Consider the following 23,819-nt stretch of genomic DNA (forward strand, 5'->3'; position numbering starts at 1 on the left):
TTCATGAGGGCCCCACCCTCATGACCTATTGCCCACCCCCAAAGGCCCCACCTCCTAATACCATCAGCTTTGGGGGTTAGGATTTCAACATATGAATTTGGGGGCAAGACAAACATTCTGACCATAGCAGAGTTCGTATGGTGTGCTTGGGAGACGGGGTCATCTGGTGTGGCTGGGGTCCTGGGGTGGTGACCAGGGAGGGGAGTGGGCAGGAGGGGCGGCTGCAAAGGGAGGTTGGGAGCAGAGAGAGAAGGCTTGGGACACCAGGGTGAGCAGCTGAACTTCGAAGTGAGACTTGTGCTTCTCAAGCCATCTGAACATGAGCCAGGACACCACGTATGCAGTGTGGAGACACTGTACGCTCTGGGGGTCAGGGAAGGGGCTGGGGGTTGGTCACAGGGGCTTTGTGGAGGAAGTGGAGCCCAGGCACGCTGGGCAAATGCTGGAATATGGCTCAGCAGAGAGAAGGGGAGCACCCAAGAGAAGGGTATGGCTTGGGTACATGTCAGAGTGTAAAGAGAAAGGACACCGGGCTTAGGGGCACAGGGAGAGAGAGGATGGCCCGGAGCCACTGGTCCAGAGAGAAGGGGATGACGTCACAGATCAGCGAGGATCTAAGCTCTTGCTCTGGGTGCCAGTCCAGCTGCCCAGAAGCAGCTGCTCACAAACCCTCGCTTTGCCCCTCAGGTCTCCAGCCCTCGCCAGCCTCAGGGCCAAGGATCTTGGCATTGGAGTCAGCACCCCCTGACACCCCGAGGCTGGAACCATGCCCCTCCTGGAGAAGGGCGCACTGAGGGCCTAGGGGAAGCCCCCGCCCAAGGTCACACAGGGAGTCACATCCCAGACAGGGCTGGAACCCAGGTCTCCTGACTCCCAGCCAGCACCCTGAGCACCTACTCACAGCCCTAGTTTTAAGTGAGGAAACTGAGGCTCAGAGTCTGGAAGGGCTGACAGTTCAGATCCATCCAACACTCAGTGTTTCGATCTCAGCGTGCTCTCTGTGCAAAGCCCTTGTGGAGCACCGAGAGCACATGGAGCCGGGTCTCCTCACCCAGGTCCTGGGAGGGGGGCTGTAAAGGCAGAGGACCAGCGGCCCCCAAGGTGGGGGGAGGAGGCCAGTCAGCGCTGCCAGGACCACTCTGACTGACCTTCCCGCCTCTGCCAAAGCCCCCTCCACGGGCAGGCCTCCCTCGAGCCTCTGCAGACCACACGGCCAACTTACTGCGCATCAGACATGACACCCAGAGCCAAGGTTAAGAGGTCAGTCAGCACACCTACTATGCGCCAGGCACTGTGATACACACCAGGGCTAGGGAGGGAGTCAGACTGAAGGGGCCCAGAGAGATGCCGTTCGCAGCACGCCAGGCCCACGTATCCCGGCAGGCCCTGCACACCCACTGCCACCCTTCCCCTGCCCTCTACTTGTCTCACAACATGCAGAGGATACTGAAGGGATCTAGCCAGCCCCCACCCCCTCCCAGCTCCTTTTCCATATCCCCATCCCTTGAAAAATGTCCAGTGATGTCCATCCCCCATGTCCCTCAGGATCACCCTCCCCTTCCCCCAGCCTCCCCTCCCCGACAGCGTGAGGAGGTCCTCAGGAGTCTAAGCCCATCCTTCCAGGGAGCCAACGGCACATACCCAGGCCCTTTCCCAAGGGGCTTCCATCCTGAGGGAGAGATGGGGGCTGTAACTCTCCCTGGCATCTGGCAGAATCCAGTTCTTTCCGCTGCTGGGTGATGTCACCTATTGTTGAAGGGCTGTGCTTTTTATAGCTTCTGCCGCAGCTAGGGAGGGCGGCTGGCAGGCGGTAGGGAAGGGCGCTATGGGTTTCCAAGCCTCGTGCTCCCAGCCCTTTTCCAGCAGCCACAGAGAGAGGTTTCTGACATCTCAAGGAGAGGAGAGAGTGATCCCAGAGGGAGGAGGAGGAGGGAGGCAGGCCCCTCTCCCAGGCTCAGCATCTTTCCTTTCCCTTCTATTCCTCTGCTTCTCCATCCAGCAGCTGCCCTCACCCCCCAGGTGATGCTCCTCCCCGAAGAACCTGGGGGTGGGCTGGGGCAGGATGAGAACCCTGCTGGAAGCAGCCGGAAGCCACCCACCACCCTGCTCCTACACACGCATACATGCATACATGCACACACGCACACACGAGTTTGAGAACCAATACCTCTCTGAGGTGAAAGGGAGCAACACGAGTTTGAGAACCAATACCTCTCTGAGGTGAAAGGGAGCAACACACTCCTTTTAGAGATGGAAGGACAGCAGCCCCGAGAGGCCTTACCAATGCACTTGGCAGCTGCAGAGACACTACCAGTGCGCAGGTGTGGCTCAGTCGTTAGGCAGCCAGGCTCAGGAGGCCATAGGCCTAGGTTCAAATCCTGGCCCTGCCACTCCCGTGTCTGTGATCTTGAAACAGTCCTGCTATAAAATGGGGACCATATTGGGCTTATCATGAGAACAAAATGAATATAGTGTTTCTTGGCTACTAAGAACTCCATAACCATTAATGTGGGGACCAAAGAGTTTAGATAACCTGCCCCGGTGAGGGCTGGCCAGAGGGTTGGAAGAGAGAGACACAGTGCTCTTTCCACTGTATCTCACTCTTTGCTTCTTGAGGCCCCAAATAGGCCTTCCATCACTGGTTTCCAAAAAAGACTAAGCTGAATGCTAAGCCTCAAAATGTAGAAAAGAAATCCCCACCAGGTCTGCCTTCCCATTCAGAACTAAAGGGGTGATTTGACGTCTATCTAGCTCGCCACCAGCCAGAGCAAGGGCTAGCCTGCTTCCTTACACGTGACTCACTGCTGAATCTGCTAATGGTCGGAAAGTTTCTGGGCTTCTCAGCTTCTTCCGTTGGTTTGTTCATTGAACAAATATGTCTTAGGTGCCTATGATATTCCAGGCACTGTTCCTCACCCTAGAGATAGGGCAGTGAATTTAAAGACCCCACCCGTGTATGGAGGAGTTGACCATCAGTGGGAAGCCTTGAAGGTTGTCTGTGACCCAAATGGGGTAAGTTTTAGATTCTTGAGGCCAGGGAGTGGCACCTCCCTTTTGGAACAGATGAGCAGAAAGACAGACCATGCCCTCTCCAGGTTGTCAGAGTCCATCCAGGGAAGAAGGAAGGGATTGGGCAGGGGCAGGGGTTCAGAAGAGAGAAACAGGGCAGTTTGCCTGATTCAAATCCTGAGTTTGAATCCCAGCTCCCCACTTCCTGGCTGGGCAAGTTTCCTAACCTCTCTGTGCCTCATTTCCTTACCTGTGTAAGAATAGTCATTAATGATAATAGTAATAATCATAGGTAGCACATATCCTTTCATGTGTCCAGCCTCACATTTACCATTTCATTTAATCTGCTGGCAGCTACCTCACAAGACTCTCAGCAGTAGATGCTCAGCCGTGCTTCCTTCCGGGCCGTCAGGTGGCCTCTCTCACCTCCCTCTCTTAGGAGTGATTTGTTGCCCATGTTGGGAAACAGTTAAGTGGTCAGAAGATAACATTAAGGTAGACTTTGAGGTTCTACCTCTTGTTTAGGTAAGTGACAGTAAACTCAGTTTCTAGTAGTAAACAGAATAGTTGGCAAGAAATGAGGAGGTGGGAGTTCCAAGACCCTCTGGGCGAGACTCTCACGGTTTCTTTCTTCTCACTACAGAAGAGACATGAGAGTTGCTCTGATCTCAGCCCCAGGCGGTGTTTCTGTGGATTTGTTGGATGGAAATCCTAGGACCAATGGCTGTGTAATGTAGTACAGCTAAATTGGATGCCATCAGAGGGCAGTAACCATATCTTATACTTGCCTGTTCCTCCCCGCACTACTCCAAACGGGGTTGTTTTTGAAATAAATACTAAGGAGTTGGAATCCATAGCTTCACCCAGCTACTTAGGACCACTGTGAACTCCTTCTCTTAGCTCCTGTACATCAGATACAGACAATAAGTAGTTCGTTTGCTGTAGCTGTGTAACAAGCAATTCCCCGAACCATAGCATTCTTTCCCTTAGAACAGTGTTGTCAGAGGGGCTGAGTAGGCCCTCACTAGGCCCTGACCCTAAGTCACTAGCAGCCACAATCGTCAATGTATCAGAAAGCAGAGAGACCCAGCCAGACACCTTCCTAATCACATCATAATTTTAAAGAGGAAATGTATTTGCATTCCATAAAATGGAGACAGACTTCATACCACATTCATTGACTACACAGGGGGCCACAAAGCACAGATGAAAAATAGAAATCACATCTAGAATCTGACCTATCTAAGACTCGTATAGAATCCTTAATGTCATATTAAGCAAGCATTGTTAAGTATTACTAAGAGTGCTTAGTAATCTGCTTCGTAGGGTATATATTTAGTCTTCATAACAGCTATAACGTAGGTGTAATTATTCTTACAGTTGGGAAGACTGACGTTCAGGGAGGCTAATAAGTTGGCTGAAGTCTCACAGCCGATAAGGTCAGAGCCTGGATGCGAATGGAGCTTGTAAGGCCACAAAGCTCTCACTCTCTTGGCCCAGCTGCTCCCTCACCCGTGCACAGGGACACTTGGTTTTGCAGCTTTATAAACTGTCCCTTTCAGCCGCCCTGGCTTAGCCTTGTCTGCACGTGCCTGCTGTCAACCCCACAAGACTGTGAGCTACTTGAGACCAAGGACTGGCCCCCGGCGGCCAACACTGTGACCGGGGCGGGGGAGGGGGGTAGGCATATTTCGTTGGATTGATTGGAACTGAATGTAACTAAACAGGGCTCTGACCCAAGGACCTATGAAAGGGACAGTCCCAGGCACAGCTGGCTTGCTGGAGAAAGCGCTTTTGCCACTTCTCCCCTCCCCTTCCTTCCAGAAATCCCGTTTGGCAGACTCTGTTTGGTTTCCTGTTGAATTGAAGTAACCTCTCTGAGAGCAACCTCTGAACAGATCTATAGCACTCCTCCCACACCCATCCACTCTTTGTTCCCGGCAAATCCCTTGAATATTTAGGGACTGGAATTCCTTTTCCAGCTACTTAGGCCCACTGTGAACTGCAGCTCCTCCTCTGAGCTCCTGTCGTGCGTGCTGCCGACCGTTAGCTGTAGTGGTGGATCAAACGGAGCTAGTCTCTTCCCCCCACGGTGATAACATTCAATGATGTCAAAAGCAGAGAAGTTTGGAAGATTAATACCGTCTCAGTGTGCAGAAGAGAAAACTGGGGCCCAGGGAGAGAAGTGGCTGGAATCAAATGGAGTTATGAGGCAAGACGCCTCTCTCCTTCTCTGTGGGACATTTTCCATTTGAGACCCAACTCTAGCAGTTATTGGTGAAAACAGCTCTTGGCTTCCCCCGCTGCAGCCCTTCATTCCTCTGGACTTGGCGCCAGTCCGGGGGCTGAGCCTGGTCACAGACAGTGCCTGCCCTCTCCATCCGCTTGGCTTACCCCTTGGTTCCTAGGCAGAGCTGTCACACCAACAAATCAGCTCCTATGGCTAGAAAGCCTCAGACTCACAAGGACCCTGAAGCTCAGCTTAGCTCAACCCACACACCTCTAGAAGGTACGTACCTCTCAATTCATCATCCGGATGAGGATCCTGAACCTCAGAGAGCTTAACTGGCTTGTCCAAGGTCATCCAGCTGGTCAGTGGGCTTAGAGCCTGAGTGGACCCGCCCTTCACAGCTTCCCCCGTGTCTCTCTACCTTACCCTGCACGTGATGCCATCCAGGGATGCCTCCGTTAGCTGGCTCCTCGGGAATTAGGCTGTTCTGGAAAAAGGCTTCCTTCTGAGCCCCAGCCCGAGCAGGATTCCTTGGGACGTCAATAACCAGGGATGACACACATGGCCTCTGGCCTCCTCTGCCACCCACCAGCCTGCCCCACACCAGCCGGGCTGACCCTCCTGCGGCTTCTCTGCCCACTGTGCCTGAACCCAGTCACGGGGTCATTTTTCTGTCTCATCCTTCCCCACATTCCCAGCCTGTCTTTTCAAACGTGGGTCACATCCCCTCTTCTAATAACACTGTGCCTCCTGACCCTCCCACCCCGTCACCCCCAAGACTGGATTCAGGGCCCCCAGCTCTGTGCTCCTGTAGGTTCTCTGCCATGTGCGCTCAGGAGCAGGCTATGGGGCAAGCTCAGCGCCCCTCCCATTGCCTCATTATCCCACGGCCTGGCTCATAAGAGGTGTGAGTGGAATGAATGAGACTCAACTTTCAGTTTCAAAGATTTTCTCAAAGGCCAGATTTTCTCCCCTTCCTAATCAACACTTATACACTGAATGACATGGGTTCGCGTGTGTATGTACTTGTCTGGCCATAGACAAGATCCTTTGCCCCCAAATGCCTCCACGCTGGCCTGCCTTTCTGCTCCTTCAAGTTTCGTCCCCTTGACCCTGAAAGCATCTCAAGCTTCCTGCTCAAGTGTAAACAAGGGTAGCCTATCAACACGGAAAAAGATGCCTGGTATTTCTAAGAATCAAAGACATGCAAATCCAAACAACAGGGAGATGGCATTTTTGATCTGATGGGCAGAAACCTGTTTTCGAAGGTATAGTTTTAGAGACATGGGTAAAGAAACACTCTCAGACTCTGCTGGTAAAAACTGGGACAGCTTTTTTTTTTAATTAAATTATTTTTTTTATTTTTGGCTGCGTTGGGTCTTCGTTGCTGCGTGCAGGCTTTCTCTAGTTGCAGTGAGCAGGCTTCTCATTGCACGGTGGCTTCTCTTGTTGCAGAGCACAGGCTCTAGGCGCTCTAGCTGCATGGGCTCAGTAGTTGTGTGCATGGGCTTAGTTGCTCCGTGGCATGTGGGATCTTCCCGGACCAGGGCTCGAACCCGTGTCCCCTGCATTGGCAAGGGGATTCTTAACCACTGCACCACCAGAGAAGTCCCTGGGACAGCTTTTGAGGACAATTTTACAGTAACTAAAAAAGTGAAACACTTCTGGGCATGTGTCCTACAGGAGTACTCACAGCCATGCACAAACCTGTATGACAGGCCTGATCATCATAGAATGAATTGTAACAATGAAAAAAATGGGCAGAGCCCAGGTGTCCATTAACAGAAGTTGATTAAATCCATCACGGCATGGCCACATAACAGCTGTCCCTCTGGCCACTTAAAAAGATAAGGTAGAGCCATGTGTAGTGGTGTGGAAAAATGCCCACTAGCACTTGTTACATGAGAAAAGCAAGTTGCAGAAGTACATGTGTCATAGCATACCTTTGGGTAAAAAAGAAAGAAATGCGGAGGATGGGGGAGGTATTGTATGTATGAAGTGTGTGTGTGTGTGTGTGTGTGTGTGTAACACAAGCATTAGTCTCCGCTCTTCAAGGGTCACCTTCCTCTGGAACATTTGGGGACAAGAAGAATGAGTGTCTTATTGGTGACTACTGAGTCATCTACCTTGGTCCCCACTCCACCCTCCCTGCCATTTCCAGACGAGACCTCATCTCAGAAGGCGCTTGCACAGGGCTGTCGGGGAAAGACCGTAGGGCATGCTGGGCCCCCTTTCCATCACCTCCCTCCCCCAGGCTCCTGCCACCATGCAGGCTTATGTGAGTGTTGGGCTTTCCCGGAGAGCTGGAGCAACCACAGGAGATCATTCAATGACGACAGGAAAACCTCAAACTGTCCCCTAATTATAAACTTCTTCTCAAGTATGTTTTTGAAACTGAGAATGGTACTCCTAAGGGTGACCCCTAATCCCTGACTGGACCTGGAGGCTCCCATGGTCTACATGTGCCAAGCTGGGTCTTCGGGGGAACACAACATGTGGGAAATACTCATTTCTACAGTCTCAGGGTAAAGCACCAAGAAGGGAAACCCACAAGGGAATTCCCTTAGAGGTACCCCTGGTTCCCAGCCTTGCTGCCCTGTCTTCGGGACTGCCTTTGGCTTTCTTTAACATGTTTTTCCTCTTTATTCATAGCCTTCAGAATTATCAAATGGCTAATAGTCCATATTGCTGTAACATAGTAAATTGTTGCCCTAATGTTGGTCACTTGGAGTATTTCTGAATTTTCTGTATTGCAATGAACATCTTCGTGCGTGGAGATTTGGGCTTATTTTGAATGTTAAGCGTGAAATTACTAGATCAAGGAATATAATACAAATGTCTCTATGGTTCCTACTAAAGATTGCCGAATTGCTTCCAAAACAGAGTTACTCTGATTTGTAATACCACCAACACCAACTGAATCTATAAGTTCCCGTATAATCTTGTCCATACTGTTTTGTTTTGTTTTTTCTTTCAGTTGGCTATTTTAGAAGATTATAAATGGTATCTCAGAGCTGTCTTCCCTGTTTTTCTCCTTACTGGCAAGGGTGGAGTTCAGATTTTCTAAATGTTTGTGTTAAAGGTGTCCTAAGCTATAGTCACATGTGCTTTCTCTTCTCCACCCAGTTAGATCGTAATAAACAGCATTAATGATGATGATAACAATTATAACAAGAACTATAATTCCATAGGTCTTTAGAGCACTTTATAGTTTACAAACTCTTACAACCACTATCTTATTTTATTCTGCCAGTAGGCCAGGCAAGGCAAAGACTCCCCCCACCCCGCTCCATTTATAGATGAAACAGTTGAAACTTGCAGGGTATGCTTGGCTTGAGAAACAGAAGCCTACCAGCATTGATGTAAATAATCAGGGGGTTATTCAAAGATCGCAGAGAAATTGCTCAGTTTCTCTCTCTCCAGGGCTGCGTGATTGCTTCTCTCCATGAGCTGCACCCTCCTCTCTCTTCTTTGCTTCTTTATCAGCATCCATAAGCCTGATGATAGCTGCATCCAGGCTCTGCATCCTTTCGGCTCAGGCTCCAGCATCTCATCGGTCTCTGCCCCTCGGTTCATCATCTTTCAGGAGAGACTCCGGGCCTCCCAGTCTCCCAGATGGGTTTCCCTCTGCTCAGGTGTCCATCCCGGGTGGGGAACAGAGTGAGGGACAGGCCATGTGGTACAAACAGAGGCGCTGGGGCTGAAGGCACTATTACAAGGGTGTGGAAGGGAAGCAGAGATAGGCTTTGAATACAGCACTTGCTAAAAGCTGCTCCCTGTGTGATCCTCTGGGCCTGGCTAGACAATAAGAATCACGATATCCAGTAAGAACAGTCGCCAAGGTCTGCAGAGGCTTCTTGGAGGAAACCCTCCCAAAGGCACAGAGGAGATGGTCTCTTTTCTCTCTAGCCACACCCTGCAACCTCCCCCTCAGGCCTGTCGGGCTCTGCCCACCACCCTGGCCAGGAGATACCTTACTAGGCAGATCTCCGAAAGCCTGGTGTCTGAGGAAGAGGGCAGCAGGGGCTTCTCCTGGCCCTGCCCAGCCAGCCCAGGCCCTCCTTCCCCTCTGCAGGTGCGGATCTGGGAGATCCCCGAGGGCGGGCTAAAGCGGAACATGACGGAGGCTCTTCTGGAGCTGCATGGGCACAGCCGGCGCGTGGGGCTGGTCGAGTGGCACCCTACCACCAACAACATCCTGTTCAGTGCTGGCTACGACTACAAGGTGGGCAGCTGGTGGGCACTGTGGCCAGAGCCGACTCGGCAGGGAAGTGGAGGGAGAGAGAGAGGCACTTTGGGGGGCCTGTAGGGAGCACTGTTACTTTCCCGAGCCTGTTAACCAGTATTGTCACATCCATTCATTCGCTCGTTCAACAACACAGCTGAGCATCTTCTGTGCGCCCGTCATTCCTGGGGTTCACAGAGGCTGGAGGCACTGGTACATTGGAGAAGAATGCCCACTCCGTGCCCACACTCTCTGCCTGGTCACTTCTTAACCAAGAAGTAGCTGCTGCCCTCCTAGTAGAAAAAAGAAGCATCCAAAGCTGCTGGTGGGGAGAATGGAGCCCCAGCCCCTACCCCCAGGCATGCCCTCAAAAGAGGTGTGCCGGCCAGTGGAACCTGGCCAGGAACACTCACGCTTCTTGCTAGAAGCAGAAACCGAGCCCAGGCTGGGGCTGGGATCTGCCCAAGGATAGTTGTGGATTTGTGTGACAGGGACACATCAGCCTTTGATATAGAACCCACCGACACCATCCCTCATCCCAGCACATCCAACCCCGCATGGGGCGTCTCTCCCAGGGCCATCGGGTGCAGGCTGGGGACAGCCACCCCGTGCCAGCGGCAGCAGGGCTGAGCCCGCCTCCTGTGTATCCGCCCTCCCAGGTCCTCATCTGGAACCTGGACGTGGGCGAACCGGTGAAGATGATAGACTGCCACTCGGACGTGATCCTCTGCATGTCCTTCAACACTGACGGCAGCCTGCTTACCACCACGTGCAAGGACAAGAAACTGCGTGTGATCGAGCCCCGCTCCGGCCGCGTTCTGCAGGTGAAGCCCCGCATCTTTCTCCAGGGGAAGGAAAGGTATTGGGACCCAGGGCTCTGCTTTCAGCCGGCCCTGGAGGGAAAGGCTGTGCCAGCTCCCCTCTCCCGAGCACCTGGCCTGCACCTCTGGGGACCACCCCATCTGTTCTGGGCTCTTCTCTGCTCATAGGAGCCCTGCCTTGTTCTGGAAGCGGAGGGACCTCAGTAGCCTTCCCACAGACTCCACCCCTCTCCCCAGATGTGATTCTTCTGCCTGTTCTGGGGGCCAAACTGGTAACTTCAGCGCATGAATCCCTGGGTGTTGACCATCGTAGGCACAGGAGGAGGGGACTTTGGACTCACTGCCCAGCCACCTGCATGGGACGAGCCTGGAGAAAGCGGCTCGGGGTGTCAGTCCCAGGGACAGCTCCAAGAGGGGAGGTGGATGGTGAACTTAGCTCCAGTGTTGGTCTTTGACTCTGAGTCTTAACTCTGAGGAAGGGATTAGATGTCATTTGGGAGTAAGAAATTTACATTTCTTGAGCACCTACTGTGTGCCAGTCATGGAGCTAGATGGGATGGAAAATTTGGATGAAATCTGAGGTTTACCTCCTAACACAAGAAAGATTGGTGCGTGACCTGGTTGTGTTTATCTTGGAAAAAGCCAATATTGCAGGACCAGAATGTCATCTACTACTACAAACAATAATCACCGTAGTTATTAGTGTCGTTAGTATTAGCCACCATTTACTCAGAGCTCATTGTGTGGCAGGCACTGTGCCAGGGGCTCCCCACCGTCCCTTCATTTAATCCTCTGAGGTGGGTACTGTTACTCTTCCCATTTCCCACATGGCAACGCTGCCCCTTGGAGAGGGGCTGACCTGATTCTCACAGTTACAGGAGGAGCTAGAATTCAAACCCGGACAGTTGGACCCCAGAGCCCATGCCAAGCAGAAAAGATGTAAGAGAGCAGAGACCCCAACCTCCTTCTCACAGATGTGGACACATGCCCGGAGAGGATGAGGGACTCCTCCAGGGTTACACTTTTTCGGCAGAACTTGGAACTAAAATCCAGAGCGAGTGACGCCAGCCTGGGTCTCTGCACTGCTCCATCAGCCTCTGGGTCCTGCCTCACGCTGACTCATCCTGGCAAGGGGCCGCCATGTGTTAGGAGGGAAAGGAGGTGTCATAAGTCCAGAGGCAGGAGAGAAGGCAGAGGATGGCCCAGTTAGAAGGAGCCCCCGGTGAAGTGAGTCACCCTGCAGTGAACCAGCATGAGTCCCCGGCCTCCTGAACCTCGAGATCTCCATCCTCAGAGAGTCCTTGCAGTAGGTATTGTTGTGACAGTTCAGAGATGCCTTGGTGAGAGCACCTGGCACCCAGCCCAGCTCAGGCCCTGCCTGGGACTTGGTCCAGTTAGTTCCCTCCTTCCCTATCCCCCATCCGCTCTGGGACCTGGCAGCGAGGCCTGGTTTCTTGGTCCCCGGCCTCCATTGCCCCACAGCACCTGTAGTCATTTCCTGTGGCTGCTGTGACAAGCTACCACAAGCGATGTGCCTTACAACAACAGAAACTGATCCTCTCACAGTTCTGGAGGCCGGAAGTCTGGCTCCCTCCGGCGGCTCTAGGGGAGAAGCCTTCATGGTCTCTTCCGGCTTCTGGTGGCTTCCTTGGCTTGTGGCCTCACCTCTGCAATCTCTGCCTCCGTGGTCACACTGCCTTCTCCTTTCTGCGTCTGTGGAATCTCCTTTTACCTCTCTCTTCTAAATAAGGACACTTGTGGTGGCATTTAGGGCCCCCGTGGATGACCCAGAGGTTCCGGGGATTAAGACATGGACGTATGTTTGGGGGCCACCAGGCAGCCCAGTCCAGCACCCTATTGTCTGGGGCCTGGCTCACCAGCTCTCTGTCCCTGCCAGGAGGCGAACTGCAAAAACCACAGAGTGAACCGGGTGGTCTTCCTGGGAAACATGAAGCGGCTTCTCACGACGGGGGTCTCCAGGTGGAACACGAGACAGATCGCCCTCTGGGACCAGGTCAGCCGCAGGGAGGCCGGAGCGGGTGGGGCAACGTCAAAGCGTTGTTACTCCAGGGGCTTTGCTGGGATTGGGGAAGGCGAGGTACCATCCTGCCTGGATACGGGCTGATCCTGGCCCCCGGCCCGCAGGAGGACCTGTCCATGCCCCTGATCGAGGAGGAAATCGATGGGCTCTCCGGCCTCCTGTTCCCCTTCTACGACGCCGACACACACATGCTCTACCTGGCTGGAAAGGTAGGAGAAGATGGGGGAGGGACAGGGACAGGCTGTGGGAGACCCCTGCCCCCATTGGGCCCCCGCTCCTGCCCTACCTCCCAAGAAGAGCCTAGCCTCCCTGCCCTTCCCCTGACCCAACATGGGTCAAAACCTACCGTCAAGTCGGACACTCATTCTGTTGAGGTGTCAGTGACTGAGAATTCCTTCAGGGGTGGATTGGAGTGGGGTTTGACTTGGGAATAAGGATCAGAGCCTGACGTGAATCATCCCTAATGATGGGATTGGAGGCATCTGCCAGGAGATCTTGTTAGAAAGTCTGTCTGTAGGCCCGTGACCGTGCACGCACGCGCACAGCACCTGACCTCCCCCCCACCGCCCCCAGCAAGTCCCCTACTGGGGGCCTAGAGGCCAGGCCTCCTGGGTCTTTTGACCACCTCGGAGGCATGGCAGAGGCTCTTTTCAGCAGCCCGCTGGACCAGGACCTGCTGAGCCCGCCCCTTCCTCTCTTCCTTCCTCACCTCCCTCCCCACACCCGGCCCCTAGGGAGATGGAAACATCAGATACTACGAGATCAGCACCGAGAAGCCCTACCTGAGTTACCTCATGGAGTTCCGCTCCCCAGCCCCGCAGAAAGGCCTCGGTAAGGGGGTCCGGGGGCTCTTGCGGTTGTTAGGCTGTAGAAGGAGACACTGGAATTTGGCTTTCGGGCCACCCTGCCCCCAAAATGAAAAGTCAGACTCAGAAGGCCACGGCTCGTGGGCAGGTCAGAATGGAACCTCTGGGTGCTGTCCTGTGAAGGTCAGCCCGCCCTCCTTCAGCCAGCCTGAAGACCGGCTCCGTCACCCCATGGGGCTTGGTGTGCTCCGTCATCGCTGGCCATCAGCAGCCTCAGGAGTGTGCGCGGTACCTTCATTCCCATTTGCAGATGCGGAGGCCAAAGCCCATTGTTGTTCTGACATGGTGGGAGGAGGTTCAGTAACTAAAGGTCAGAACGGGGTCCAGGAGCATGTCCCTTCCTGAAGCCTCTGGGAAGTCAGGACCCTCAGTCCCCCAAAGCAGCTCTGTCCTTGCCTGAGAAGACAGGAGGAATTCCAGGGTGTCCCCCTCACTGCATCCCCAGGTTCTCAGGCAAATCCCATAGAGGGCTCCAGGATTGACGAGTATAGTGAGTCCGTCCTTCACGCCCTACACTCTCCCACCGCTAAAGCCTTACAATGAAATCTTCATGCCCAGTGACTCACACTGGCAGTGCATCCGATTCAGCAGTCCCCCATTTGGGGTCCAAATCACCCAGAGGAAGGAATCTCTTCAGGGATCTGTTCCCTCCTCTCCCTAGAATTTGGGTCTGGTTTTGTCCCTCTGAGGATCTGGGATTATGGACACGGCCTGAGGGCCAGCTTCAGAGACATCAGGGCTGGGGGGGCCCAAGGACCCCTCTCAGGGACCAGCAGCAAAATGGAGGCCCAGAGATATGCCTGAGGTCCGAATGACCATTCCACTGACTTCACCCTTCGCCAGGGCTCTGTCATCCCCACCTCCCTCGCTGTCACCCCATCATCAAATAGTATAAAAAGCAGCCTGGACTTTGGAGTCCAAACTAGGTTTATATTCTGGTTAGGGACTGTGTCCCTAACCCCTCTGTGTCCCAGTTTCCTCGTCTGTAAAATGGGGATAATTAAACCTACCTTGAAGGGCTGTTGTAAAGCTTAGAGATCATGTATACAAAACACCTGGCAGAGTACTTGGCTCCTGTTCCTTCCTGTAGTCATTCAACAAACATGTACTGGGTACCAGCTGTGTGCCAGACCCTGGACTAGTCCAGGGGTAAAGTGATAAATAAAACAGAACACAGCCTCACTCACATCCCACTGAGGGACAGACAGACAGTAAACAAATAAGTAAGGAAAATATTGGATGGTAGTAAGTTCTAAGAAGAGAATCAGATGGGGTAATAGAACAGAGAGTGACGGGGGCTGTTTTAGACCAGGTGGTCGGGGGAAGCCTTGCTGCGGAGGTGACATTTTAAACTGAGATCCGAAAGGCAGGAAAGGGGAAGAGTAGTGCCAGCAGAAAGAACAGGTAGTGCAAAGGCCCTGAGGCCAGAAAGAGCCTGGCATGTTCTAGGAGCAGAAGGGAGGTGAGTGTGGCTAAGCATAAACATGCGGAAGATGGGTAAGTGTTAGGGGATTGAGCTGGAGAGATGTGCAGGGGCCAGCTCCCATGGGATGCATTAGACAGGGTATATTAGAGCTCTCCAGAGAAACGACCAAGTATATTTATAAAAGGGGAATTGCAAGGATTTGGTTCACGTGATTATGGAGGCTGCGAAGTCTCACAATCTTCCCTCTGCAAGTTGGAGGCCCAGGAAAGCCAGTGGTATAATCCAGCTCAAGTCTGAAGGCCTGAGACCCCAGGGAGCCGATGGTGTGACTCCCAGTCCAAGGGCAGGGGATGAGATGAGACGTCCCAGCTCAAGCAGCGAGGCAGAGAAAAAAGGGCAAATTCCTCCTTCCTCTGGCCTTTGTTCTGTTCAGTCCTGCGATGGGTTGGAAGATGCCCACCCACATTGGGGAGGGCCATCTACTTTACTGGGCCCACCGACATTAACCATCACCCAGGGGAAGGAGTTGGGATTTCACCGGGAACTCGTAGAATTTTCTTTTTCTTGGGTGGATGGGTAGGTGGGAGTGGGACCGTGTGATGTGATCTGAAAGGTTGGTTTAAGATTGCTCTGGCTTCTGTAGGGAGACTGGATCTTGAAAGGGCAGGAGGGAGGCAGAGAGACCAGTTAGGAGGCCCCTGTGGACTTCTAGGCAAGAGAGAATGGTAACTAGGGGGATGGCATGGAGATGAGGAGATGAGGATGGATCCAGGAGATGTTTAGAAAGTTGGGTCAGGGCTTCCCTGGTGGCGCAGTGGTTGAGAGTCCGCCTGCCGATGCAGGGGACACGGGCTCGTGCCCCGGTCCGGGAAGATCCCACATGCCGCGGAGCAGCTGGGCCCGTGAGCCATGGCCGCTGAGCCTGCGCTCCACGACGGGAGAGGCCACAACAGTGAGAGGCCCGCGTACCGCAAAAAAAAAAGAAAGTTGGGTCAGCAGGACGTGGGGAGGAGGGAGGGGCAACTGAGGATAGCTATTTCTCCTTGTCCTCCTCACCTGTGGCCACTGTTGAGCATTTGCCACGAGCCAGGCACCTTTCGTAGGTTCCAAGTGGCTTTGTCACTCACCCCAGGCAGGTCACGTAGCTCCTAAGTGGCAGAGCCAGGATTCAAACCCAAGTCTGCTGGCTTCACTTGGTACCATGATGCCACTTCCCTCCAGCTCCTGGAATTCCCTTCTCTGGAAGAGCAGCCTTCTGCTCCAGCCGAGGAGAGGTAGAACCTTAACTCATATTCACATCCTGGAGAAAGAAACTAATGTTATCTGTGCACATCACTGCCGGGCAGTTAACAAGCATCTTCGCACTCAGTCCCCCAACCATCTCGTGAGGGGCCACTACTGGACTCCTCTAGGCCACCAGGGAAGCTGGAGCTCAGAGAGCAGTGATTTGCCCAAGGACTCCTGGCCAGAAAGAGGGGAGAGTCGGGATTCAGACCCAGGATTCTGTCCCACCCCAAAGCTTGTGTTCCTAACCCCACACTGCACTGCTGCCCCAGCCGGTGTTCAGATGATGCAGCTGTTAGGGATGTTGTATCTGGTGCCCACGCAGACATACATGCACACACGCACCTCTGTCGATCCTATCAGACACATGACGGAACGGCAGTCTTGGGCTGCGTGTAAACCTCTGGGGTGCACGGGGAAAGCTTTCTCCCTCCTTCTTTCTCTCTGAAGACTGGGGGCACAGAGGCTTCGGGAAACCAGTTCATTTCAGAAGGTGATGGTCTCTGTGGCTTATACAGTCTCATCTGTAAAAAGAATGGATTAGATTCAAATAGTTCTGCAGCCCCTTCCAGTTCTCAAAGGCCCCAAATCTATAGCGTGCCCCTTGGTGAGGCAGGTCCGGCCCACGGGGCTTATTTGAGAAGTTACCACCCAGAGACAGAGCCTGACTCAGGAAGCCCCCAGCCCCCTCCTGTCTACTGTATGGGTCATTGCCTCCAAACCTAGTGCCCTCCACCTGTGCCTTTCCCCTGGCCAAGGTCATCAGGAAGGAGGGGCGATGAGGGGGGATTCTCGGGACCCCATGTAGCCGTATGTATGCCTGTCCACAGGGGTTATGCCCAAGCACGGGCTGGATGTGTCTGCCTGCGAGGTGTTCCGATTCTACAAGCTGGTGACTCTCAAGGGCCTGATTGAGCCTATCTCCATGATCGTGCCCCGGAGGGTGAGTGGGGCTGGGCTGGTTCCAAAGGGCCCCGGCATTGAAGCCTAGCTTTCTCGCCACTGACTGTAAGCCTGGCGGAGCCCGGAAGAAGGAGCCCTTTTCCTGTGGATTGGGGTGGGGGATGGAGGCCGTTCTAAGGTGAGGACAGTTTGGCTGGCTAAGGTGGGAATTCCAAATGGGAGACACTGTGAGTACAAAGGCCGGAGACAGGGCAGCAGGTATGCGGTTGGACGTCAGCAAAGAGGAGAATCTGACTGGAGAGCACGGGCTTTCTCAGCAGCCCCCCATCTGTCCACTCTTCTGCTTCCCCCGCTGCAGTCGGATTCCTACCAGGAAGACATTTACCCCATGACGCCGGGCACAGAGCCAGCCCTGACCCCCGATGAGTGGCTGGGAGGCATCAACCGAGGTACCGCAAGGGGTGGGCTTCCCAGAAGAGGCTAGGAGACTGCAACCTTGGCATTCGGTCTAGCCCACCCCCTTCCCCTTGCATATCCTCCTAATTGAACTTGCCCTCACACTCAGCCGACTGTCGGGCATGGTGTTCAGTGAGAGCCACCATCACTTGACAGTCAATGGAACTGTCGGTGAGAACACGTCCCTTGCCTTTCTTAGATCCTGTGCTGATGTCTTTGAAAGAAGGCTATAAGAAGTCCCCCAAAATGGTATTCAAGGCTCCCATCAAAGAAAAGAAGAGCGTTGTGGTCAACGGAATAGATTTATTAGAAAATGTCCCACCCAGGACAGAGAATGAGGTAAGGAATATAAGTTATTGCTGCCACACATCCTGGCAGAGCGAGACCTCTGCATTTCAATTATGGGCTTCAGGCCTTTAAGCTAGCTCCGTTCTGGGGCATTTTTCTTTCTCTGACAAATACCATAAGTAGCCTGCTGTTGGCTTCCGTTGCCTCTGACCCCAATAACTAGAGGCTGGGCTACGGTAGGGATACTGATGCCCCTCAAACCCGCGAACCCAGAGTTACGTGTCCCCTCGTGAATCCATTTCAGAATGTGGCTGTCATCTGGAGTTATAAATTCCTGACTCATGGGGAAAGCCAGCCTCATGCATTACAGCACTGCTTTCCTCCCTGGCATGGCAGCAGCAGCAGGGTCTGATGATTTCCTGTTTTTGTGGAAGAGGCTGCGTGTTGATGAAAGTACTCTTTGTACCATTTGGAAAGGGAGCAGCTCATCAGGGGTAACCGGAGCTGGGCCTTGTCCACGCCCCCCAGAGGCCTCTCCTTCCAGCCACACCCTCGGTCCCTGGCACCAGCGTAGTTCAGCTCAGCCAGGATTCATGGAATGCCCACCGTGTGCCAGGCCCTGGGCTTGATGCAGCTGCGGTGGAGATGGCGGCAGGGACCCACCTGCATTTGGATCCTGGCCCTCTCAATTCCTGGCTGTGCCTGAACATGTTTCCTGACTTCCCTAAGTCCATTTCCTCATGGTAAAACGGGGCTATGAGATGCCGTGAGCATTAAAGAGACCATTGCTAAGTATCTAGCACTCTTCCTGCTCACGTTAAATGCATAACGAGGCTAACTGTATTAGCTCTCGATTACCATGTAGCAAATTACCCCAAGACTTAGGGACTTAAACCCCAAACATTTATTATCTCATAGTATCTGTGGGTGCGCGCAGCTCGAGGTCTCTCATGAGGGTGTGAACCATCAGACAGGGCTGCAGTCGCATCTGAAGACTCACCTGTGGAAGGATCTGCTTCCAGGTTCACTCACTTGGTGGCCGGCAAGACTTACTTCCTCACAGGTCATTGGACTAAGGGTCTCAGTCCCTCAAGGGTTGTCGGCCGGATACCTCCCTCAGGTCCTTGCGATATGGACCTCTCCACAGGGCTGCTCACAGCATGGCAGTGAGGAAGAGAGGGTGTCCAGGATGGAAGCCACAGTCTTTTTGTCAACTCCCCTTGCAAATGACATACTGTCATGTCCTCTATATTCTATTCATTTGAAGCAAGTTACTAGGCCCCGTCTACCCATGAAAGGAGAGGATAACGTGGGGCCATCTTACAGGATTTCTTGTCACACCAACTTATAATTATCGCTGTTATTCATAAAAGTAAGACCATTCCTAACCTCTGGGACCTCACAGTCTTAAAGGTGAAACTGGCAGGTAAATTGATAATTGCTATAAAATATGTTTATCTGCCATTATAGAGGGATGTTCAGATTTCTAAGGCTGGATGAGACCGTGTGATCAATGGGATTTGCTCAAAATAATCGCGAGGAGGGTGGTACAGGGGAAGTAGGTAAGAGTAAAGCCGAAGCAAGAGTGGTCACATGGGGACTTCCCTGGTGGTCCAGCGGTTAAGACTCCGTGCTTCCAGTGCAGGGGGTGCAGGTTCGATCCCTGGTCAGGGAACTAAGATCCCGCATGCGACGTGGAACGGCCAAAAAGTTAAAAAAAAAAAAAGAAGAAGAAGAGTGCTTGCATGTTATTTCCTGAAAATGGATGATGGGTACTTGTTCTTGTTTTCCATTAAAAAAAAATTTTTTTTTCTTTTAAGTACCTTGAGAAGGTAGACGTAGTTGAATTGCTGCGATAGCCCAGGGCCATAACAAGAACCTGAAGTTGGTTCTAGTACTGGGTGTGGAGAAGGCAGGGTGAATAGCAGTTACAATGAGTAACCTTTAGCTATGGACTTGTCTGTATCAGAATGGAGGACCTGGAGAAATATTTTAAAGGGTCTCTGAGCAGACAGCACAGATGCCACAATCTCTCTACACTACAGCCTGGATACTTTGCTTCTTGGGGAAAAAAAAATTGCTCAGAGTCTGTTACTCTGGTTTTACCCACAGTTTTAATCATCACAGAAGACTGGAAGCAACCAATAAGATAATGGGGCTGTGAACAGTAGACACATGGGTCTAAGTGTGAAGAGACAACAGGTAGCTTGACACAGGGGAGAAGACATCATTGTACAGCTCTGTAATTTTACTAAAACTCACCGAATTGACTTAAAATGAGTGAAATTTACGGTACATGAATTACACTTCAGTAAATCTGTTTTTTAAACAAAAGTAGATCCAAAAAATTATACAAAGAAACTTTGAGAACTTGGAAGGCACAGGAGTGCATAGAATCACTTAGTGCAGGGCAAACACCACAGCATCCCTGTGAACAGATGTAACCAGGACTGGTTTGTTGGTTAATGAAAACAAAAAGTCAGTTAAAGGAAAGAATCACAAAAATGACATATATATATTCTTTAAACAATTTATTTTCATTTAAATGTAAAACATATACATTCATTCCACACGTTTTGATGTAGGACCAAGACCTCTTCTTTGAGGACGTCCCAGTTGGGATCTGCTATGTCTTTGTCAAATAAATCACACTTTAACTCCAGTTTCCAGTTTCAGTTTCTTTTAAGGGGAGCTTAAAATCAATCTGAAAACAAAGCCCTTGTTTTTTCAAAGTTTTCCCCAGTTTTTTTTTTAATATTTATTTATTTATTTGGCTGCTCTGGGTCTTAGTTATGGCATGTGGGATCTTTGTTGCAGCATGCGAACTCTTAGTTGTGGTGTGTGGGATCTAGTTCCCTGACCAGGGATTGAACCCATGCCCCCTGCATTGGGAGCGTGGAGTCTTAGCCACTGGACCACCAGGGAAGTCCCCCGGGTTTTTTTTTAAGACAGGTTTATTGAGGTGTAATTGACCTACGGTAAAATTCATCCTTTGTAGTGTACAGTTCCATGAGTTTTGACATATGCCTACAGCTGGGTGACCACTACCATACAATCAAGATATAGAATATTCCCCATCTTTTATGTGTATGTCATCCACACCTAATTCAGTAACAACTTTCTTAGCACACCCTTCTTCAAGATTCTCAAATGCATTCAACTTAGTTTTTATGGAAACAGCAACTCTCTTTTTGTATTCCTATTTCATCAGTTTATGTCATATTTAATTAAACTGTGCAATCATTATACAAAAACAGATGCAACTCACAGTAGGCAGTTTGAGGACCAACGCGACTGCTTATTGGTAACTTTCAGCTCAAGTGTGTGGGGTCCTCCAGGAGCCTGTGGAGGCTGCGTTTTGCGGGCGTCAGTCAGTCTGTTTTATGGAGGAAATGGAGAGGCTGGTTAATCCAGGGAGCCATCTAAGCGAGGGTCTGTCAGATTCCCATGCTTTGCTCGTGGCCACTCCAGCGATGGCTGGTGCAGACTTTGGTGCGCCGTGCTAGTCCCCTGTCAGCAGGAAAAAAAGCTGGATTCCATTCTGTATCCTGAGCTTCGTTAAGAAGAGAAGGATGCAGAACATTTTAGAAAGCTTTCTATTCCGAGTGGGAGGTAAATGAAGTATTCGGTTTGAAGCCCTAAAAGGGTGAGCTTGGGATATTGGAAAACTGGCCTGTGTGGACTCATCCCTTCTTCAGTGACCCTGGATCAGTGCCCGAGGCGGGTCTGCATATGCCAGAGCTTTTCTTCTCTGCCTCACGGTGCGGGCTGGGGGTGGACGTGGGTGGGAGCCATGAGCTGAATCTGGAGAAGGGAGAGCGGCAGCGACCTGAGTCACCTGGGACACCGGCACGGGGGAGGGGTGGGAGGCCTGGGCCAGGAGGACCGCGGCTGCAAGGGGCGTGGGGGTGGAGCTGGGGGTCTGGGTGCCCCCTGGAAGTGTCACCTTCTCCCCTGCTCTCTTCGGCTCACCGGCCCCCTCTCTCGCCCACCCCAGCTCCTCCGGATGTTCTTCCGGCAGCAGGATGAGATTCGGAGGTTGAAGGAGGAGCTGGCCCAGAAGGACATCCGCATTCGGCAGCTGCAGCTGGAGCTGAAAAACTTGCGCAACAGCCCCAAGAACTGTTAGCTCCCCGGCCGGGCTGCTTTCTAAGCCGATCTCTCCGTTGTTTCTACTCGTCCCTTCACTTCCCATTCTCCGGTGACCCCAGAGACAGAACCAGGACTGGAGCTGGGGGAGTGCCTGAGGACCCCACCTGCCACCTCAAGAACTGGAAGCTGACCTTTGACCTGTCGACCTCACGCTAACAACAGCCCCCAGCCTCTCCCGGAGACCCAGGCCGGCAGCCCCTTCCCCTGCCACCCCAGGAGCCTCGGCTTCCCCTTGGCTGGCAAAGACCTCGGACTCCCCGAGGGGTGCCCTCAATGGACCAGGGAGCGGAGGGGGAAGCCAGGACCCCAGGAGACTTAGAGGTTGAACTTTTCCCCTGCAAAGGGGGCTGCCAGGACATCTCCGTGCTCCCTGCTGGGGCTCACAGTGGCCCTGATGGACGCACAGTAAGGGCTGGATTGCCGGCATCAGCTGTTCTCCCTCCCATCCCCCCCCTCCCCCCCCCCCCCCGCCCCCGCCCCGCAGCCCTGGAAGCCCACTCACCTGACAAGGGTTGCGAGCAGCCCAACTCCTTCCTGTCTCTTGCCCCCTCTCTCTTATCTTCAGGGAATTAAGAGGATCGCTCGCCAAGGCCATAATGCCCCCTTGCTTTCCCCTGAGGCTCTTCAAAGCTCTGGCAACACCCTTCTCCCATTGACTTTGTGAAGCAGGCAGGGTACAAGTGACAGAACTGAGGGTTGCAATGGGGTAGTGGCTTGACTAAGTCACCCAGCAGATGAACAGTGGACCCAGGACCAGGACCAGTGGTGTGCAGACCTCAGGCCCGGACCCTTCCCACTGCATCAAGATGCCAATCCCACGGGGGCATCACCAGGGCCCAAGTCTCCGTGGAGGAGAAGACTGGGAGCCTCCCAACACCAGTAGTGCCAATGTGTCTCACTGCCCAGTCGAGGCCCCTCACACTCAGTGTCCCTACGTCCTCCCGGCCCCCACCTTCTGCTCCCACCCCCCAGGGGACTCCCTCTGAGATGAGGCCTCTTCCTCCTGGAGGCTGAGGCTGAGAAGGGTGGAGCTGGCCCTGGGGAGGCCGAGCAGGGGCCGGCTGGCTCCGGGGGCCGCTCTGTGTGCATGTCTCGGCCCTGCTCTCTCAGTCACGGTCAGCCTTAACAGTTGTAGGATGACCACAGCCCCTCACGTGGGTGTAGCACTTTAAAGTTTACACAGCCCTTCGACACTTAGGATCCCATTTGAGCCTCATCTCAGCTCCCAGAGGAAGGGAGCATCCTCCCCATTTTGCAGATAAACTGAAAAGCAGCCCAGGGTCACAGGGCCCAGGGAGATGCCACATTTCACTTGGTCTTCTACAATTTTCTTTTTTTCCTCTTTTTCTCCTTCATTTGTCACTACCTATGGAGTCCATGAACACTGTTCTTAGAAAAGTCACAGTTTAGGGGTGAGGTCTGGCCTGGGCACCAGGAAGTGGGTGTCCACTCTTCTCTCTCATGAGCTAGGACCTACTAGATGCATTGTGCCCCACACTGCTTGTCCCACGGCCGCCCTGCACAGCATCCATCCACACAGGCGGGGCTCCCTAAGCCCCCCCAGTGACCTAGGCAGGGAAAGCCCCCCTGACCCCTCGGGCTTTTCCCCCAAGAGCCTTCCACCCTCTCGGCCAGCTAAAGCAGGGTCTCCTCACCCCCCAGACCCCGCAGCTAGACGGTGTAAGCTTACATCTCCTCTTCCCCACACTTCTGAAGCTTTTTTTTCTTCCCCCCTGACCTCTGTGGTCTTCTGTGATTATTTATGCTGCCTCCTGAGGATAGAATTGAAATAAAATGTTTTCAACTTGTCGGACCCGGGCACGGCCAGCTCATTTAACCTGGGAGGTTCCTGCTCTTGGTCACCATGGTATCTTGACGGTCAGCTCCCCGGCCACAGCTCCTCTGCTTTAGTGGAACAACAAATCACATCCGTGTCTACAGATGCCATTTCACACTTTCATCCATCTACAGCAAGGCTTCTGAACGTCAGCCCTGTGGACGTACGGCGCCAGATAATTCTTTGCTGTGAGGGCTGTCCTGCGCCCTGTAAGCCGTTCGGCAGCATCCCTGGCCTCCACCAGTCAGATGCCACAGCGCCCCGAACCCAGTTGTGATAAA

The 23,819-nt window shown here is 52.9% G+C and overlaps 1 protein-coding gene across 1 annotated transcript in view; it reads left to right on the top strand.

Annotated features, from left to right (window-relative positions):
- CORO2B (coronin 2B) overlaps nucleotides 1-23,511 on the top strand; it is a 139,870-nt gene extending 116,359 nt beyond the window's left edge. The window contains exons 4-12 of the mRNA XM_027123446.1: nucleotides 9,315-9,464; nucleotides 10,124-10,288; nucleotides 12,183-12,299; nucleotides 12,431-12,535; nucleotides 13,061-13,157; nucleotides 16,733-16,845; nucleotides 17,164-17,254; nucleotides 17,461-17,600; nucleotides 21,547-23,511. Coding sequence (XP_026979247.1) covers nucleotides 9,315-9,464; nucleotides 10,124-10,288; nucleotides 12,183-12,299; nucleotides 12,431-12,535; nucleotides 13,061-13,157; nucleotides 16,733-16,845; nucleotides 17,164-17,254; nucleotides 17,461-17,600; nucleotides 21,547-21,678 — 1,110 coding nt within the window. The 3' untranslated portion in view covers nucleotides 21,679-23,511. The remainder of the gene's footprint in view (nucleotides 1-9,314; nucleotides 9,465-10,123; nucleotides 10,289-12,182; nucleotides 12,300-12,430; nucleotides 12,536-13,060; nucleotides 13,158-16,732; nucleotides 16,846-17,163; nucleotides 17,255-17,460; nucleotides 17,601-21,546) is intronic.
- The last annotated feature ends 308 nt before the right edge of the window (nucleotides 23,512-23,819 follow it).

This window comes from Aethalodelphis obliquidens, unplaced genomic scaffold, assembly GCF_003676395.1.
Source record: "Aethalodelphis obliquidens isolate GAN/ISIS:26980383/991018 unplaced genomic scaffold, ASM367639v1 scaffold26, whole genome shotgun sequence".
Classification (NCBI taxonomy): Eukaryota; Metazoa; Chordata; class Mammalia; order Artiodactyla; family Delphinidae; genus Aethalodelphis; species Aethalodelphis obliquidens.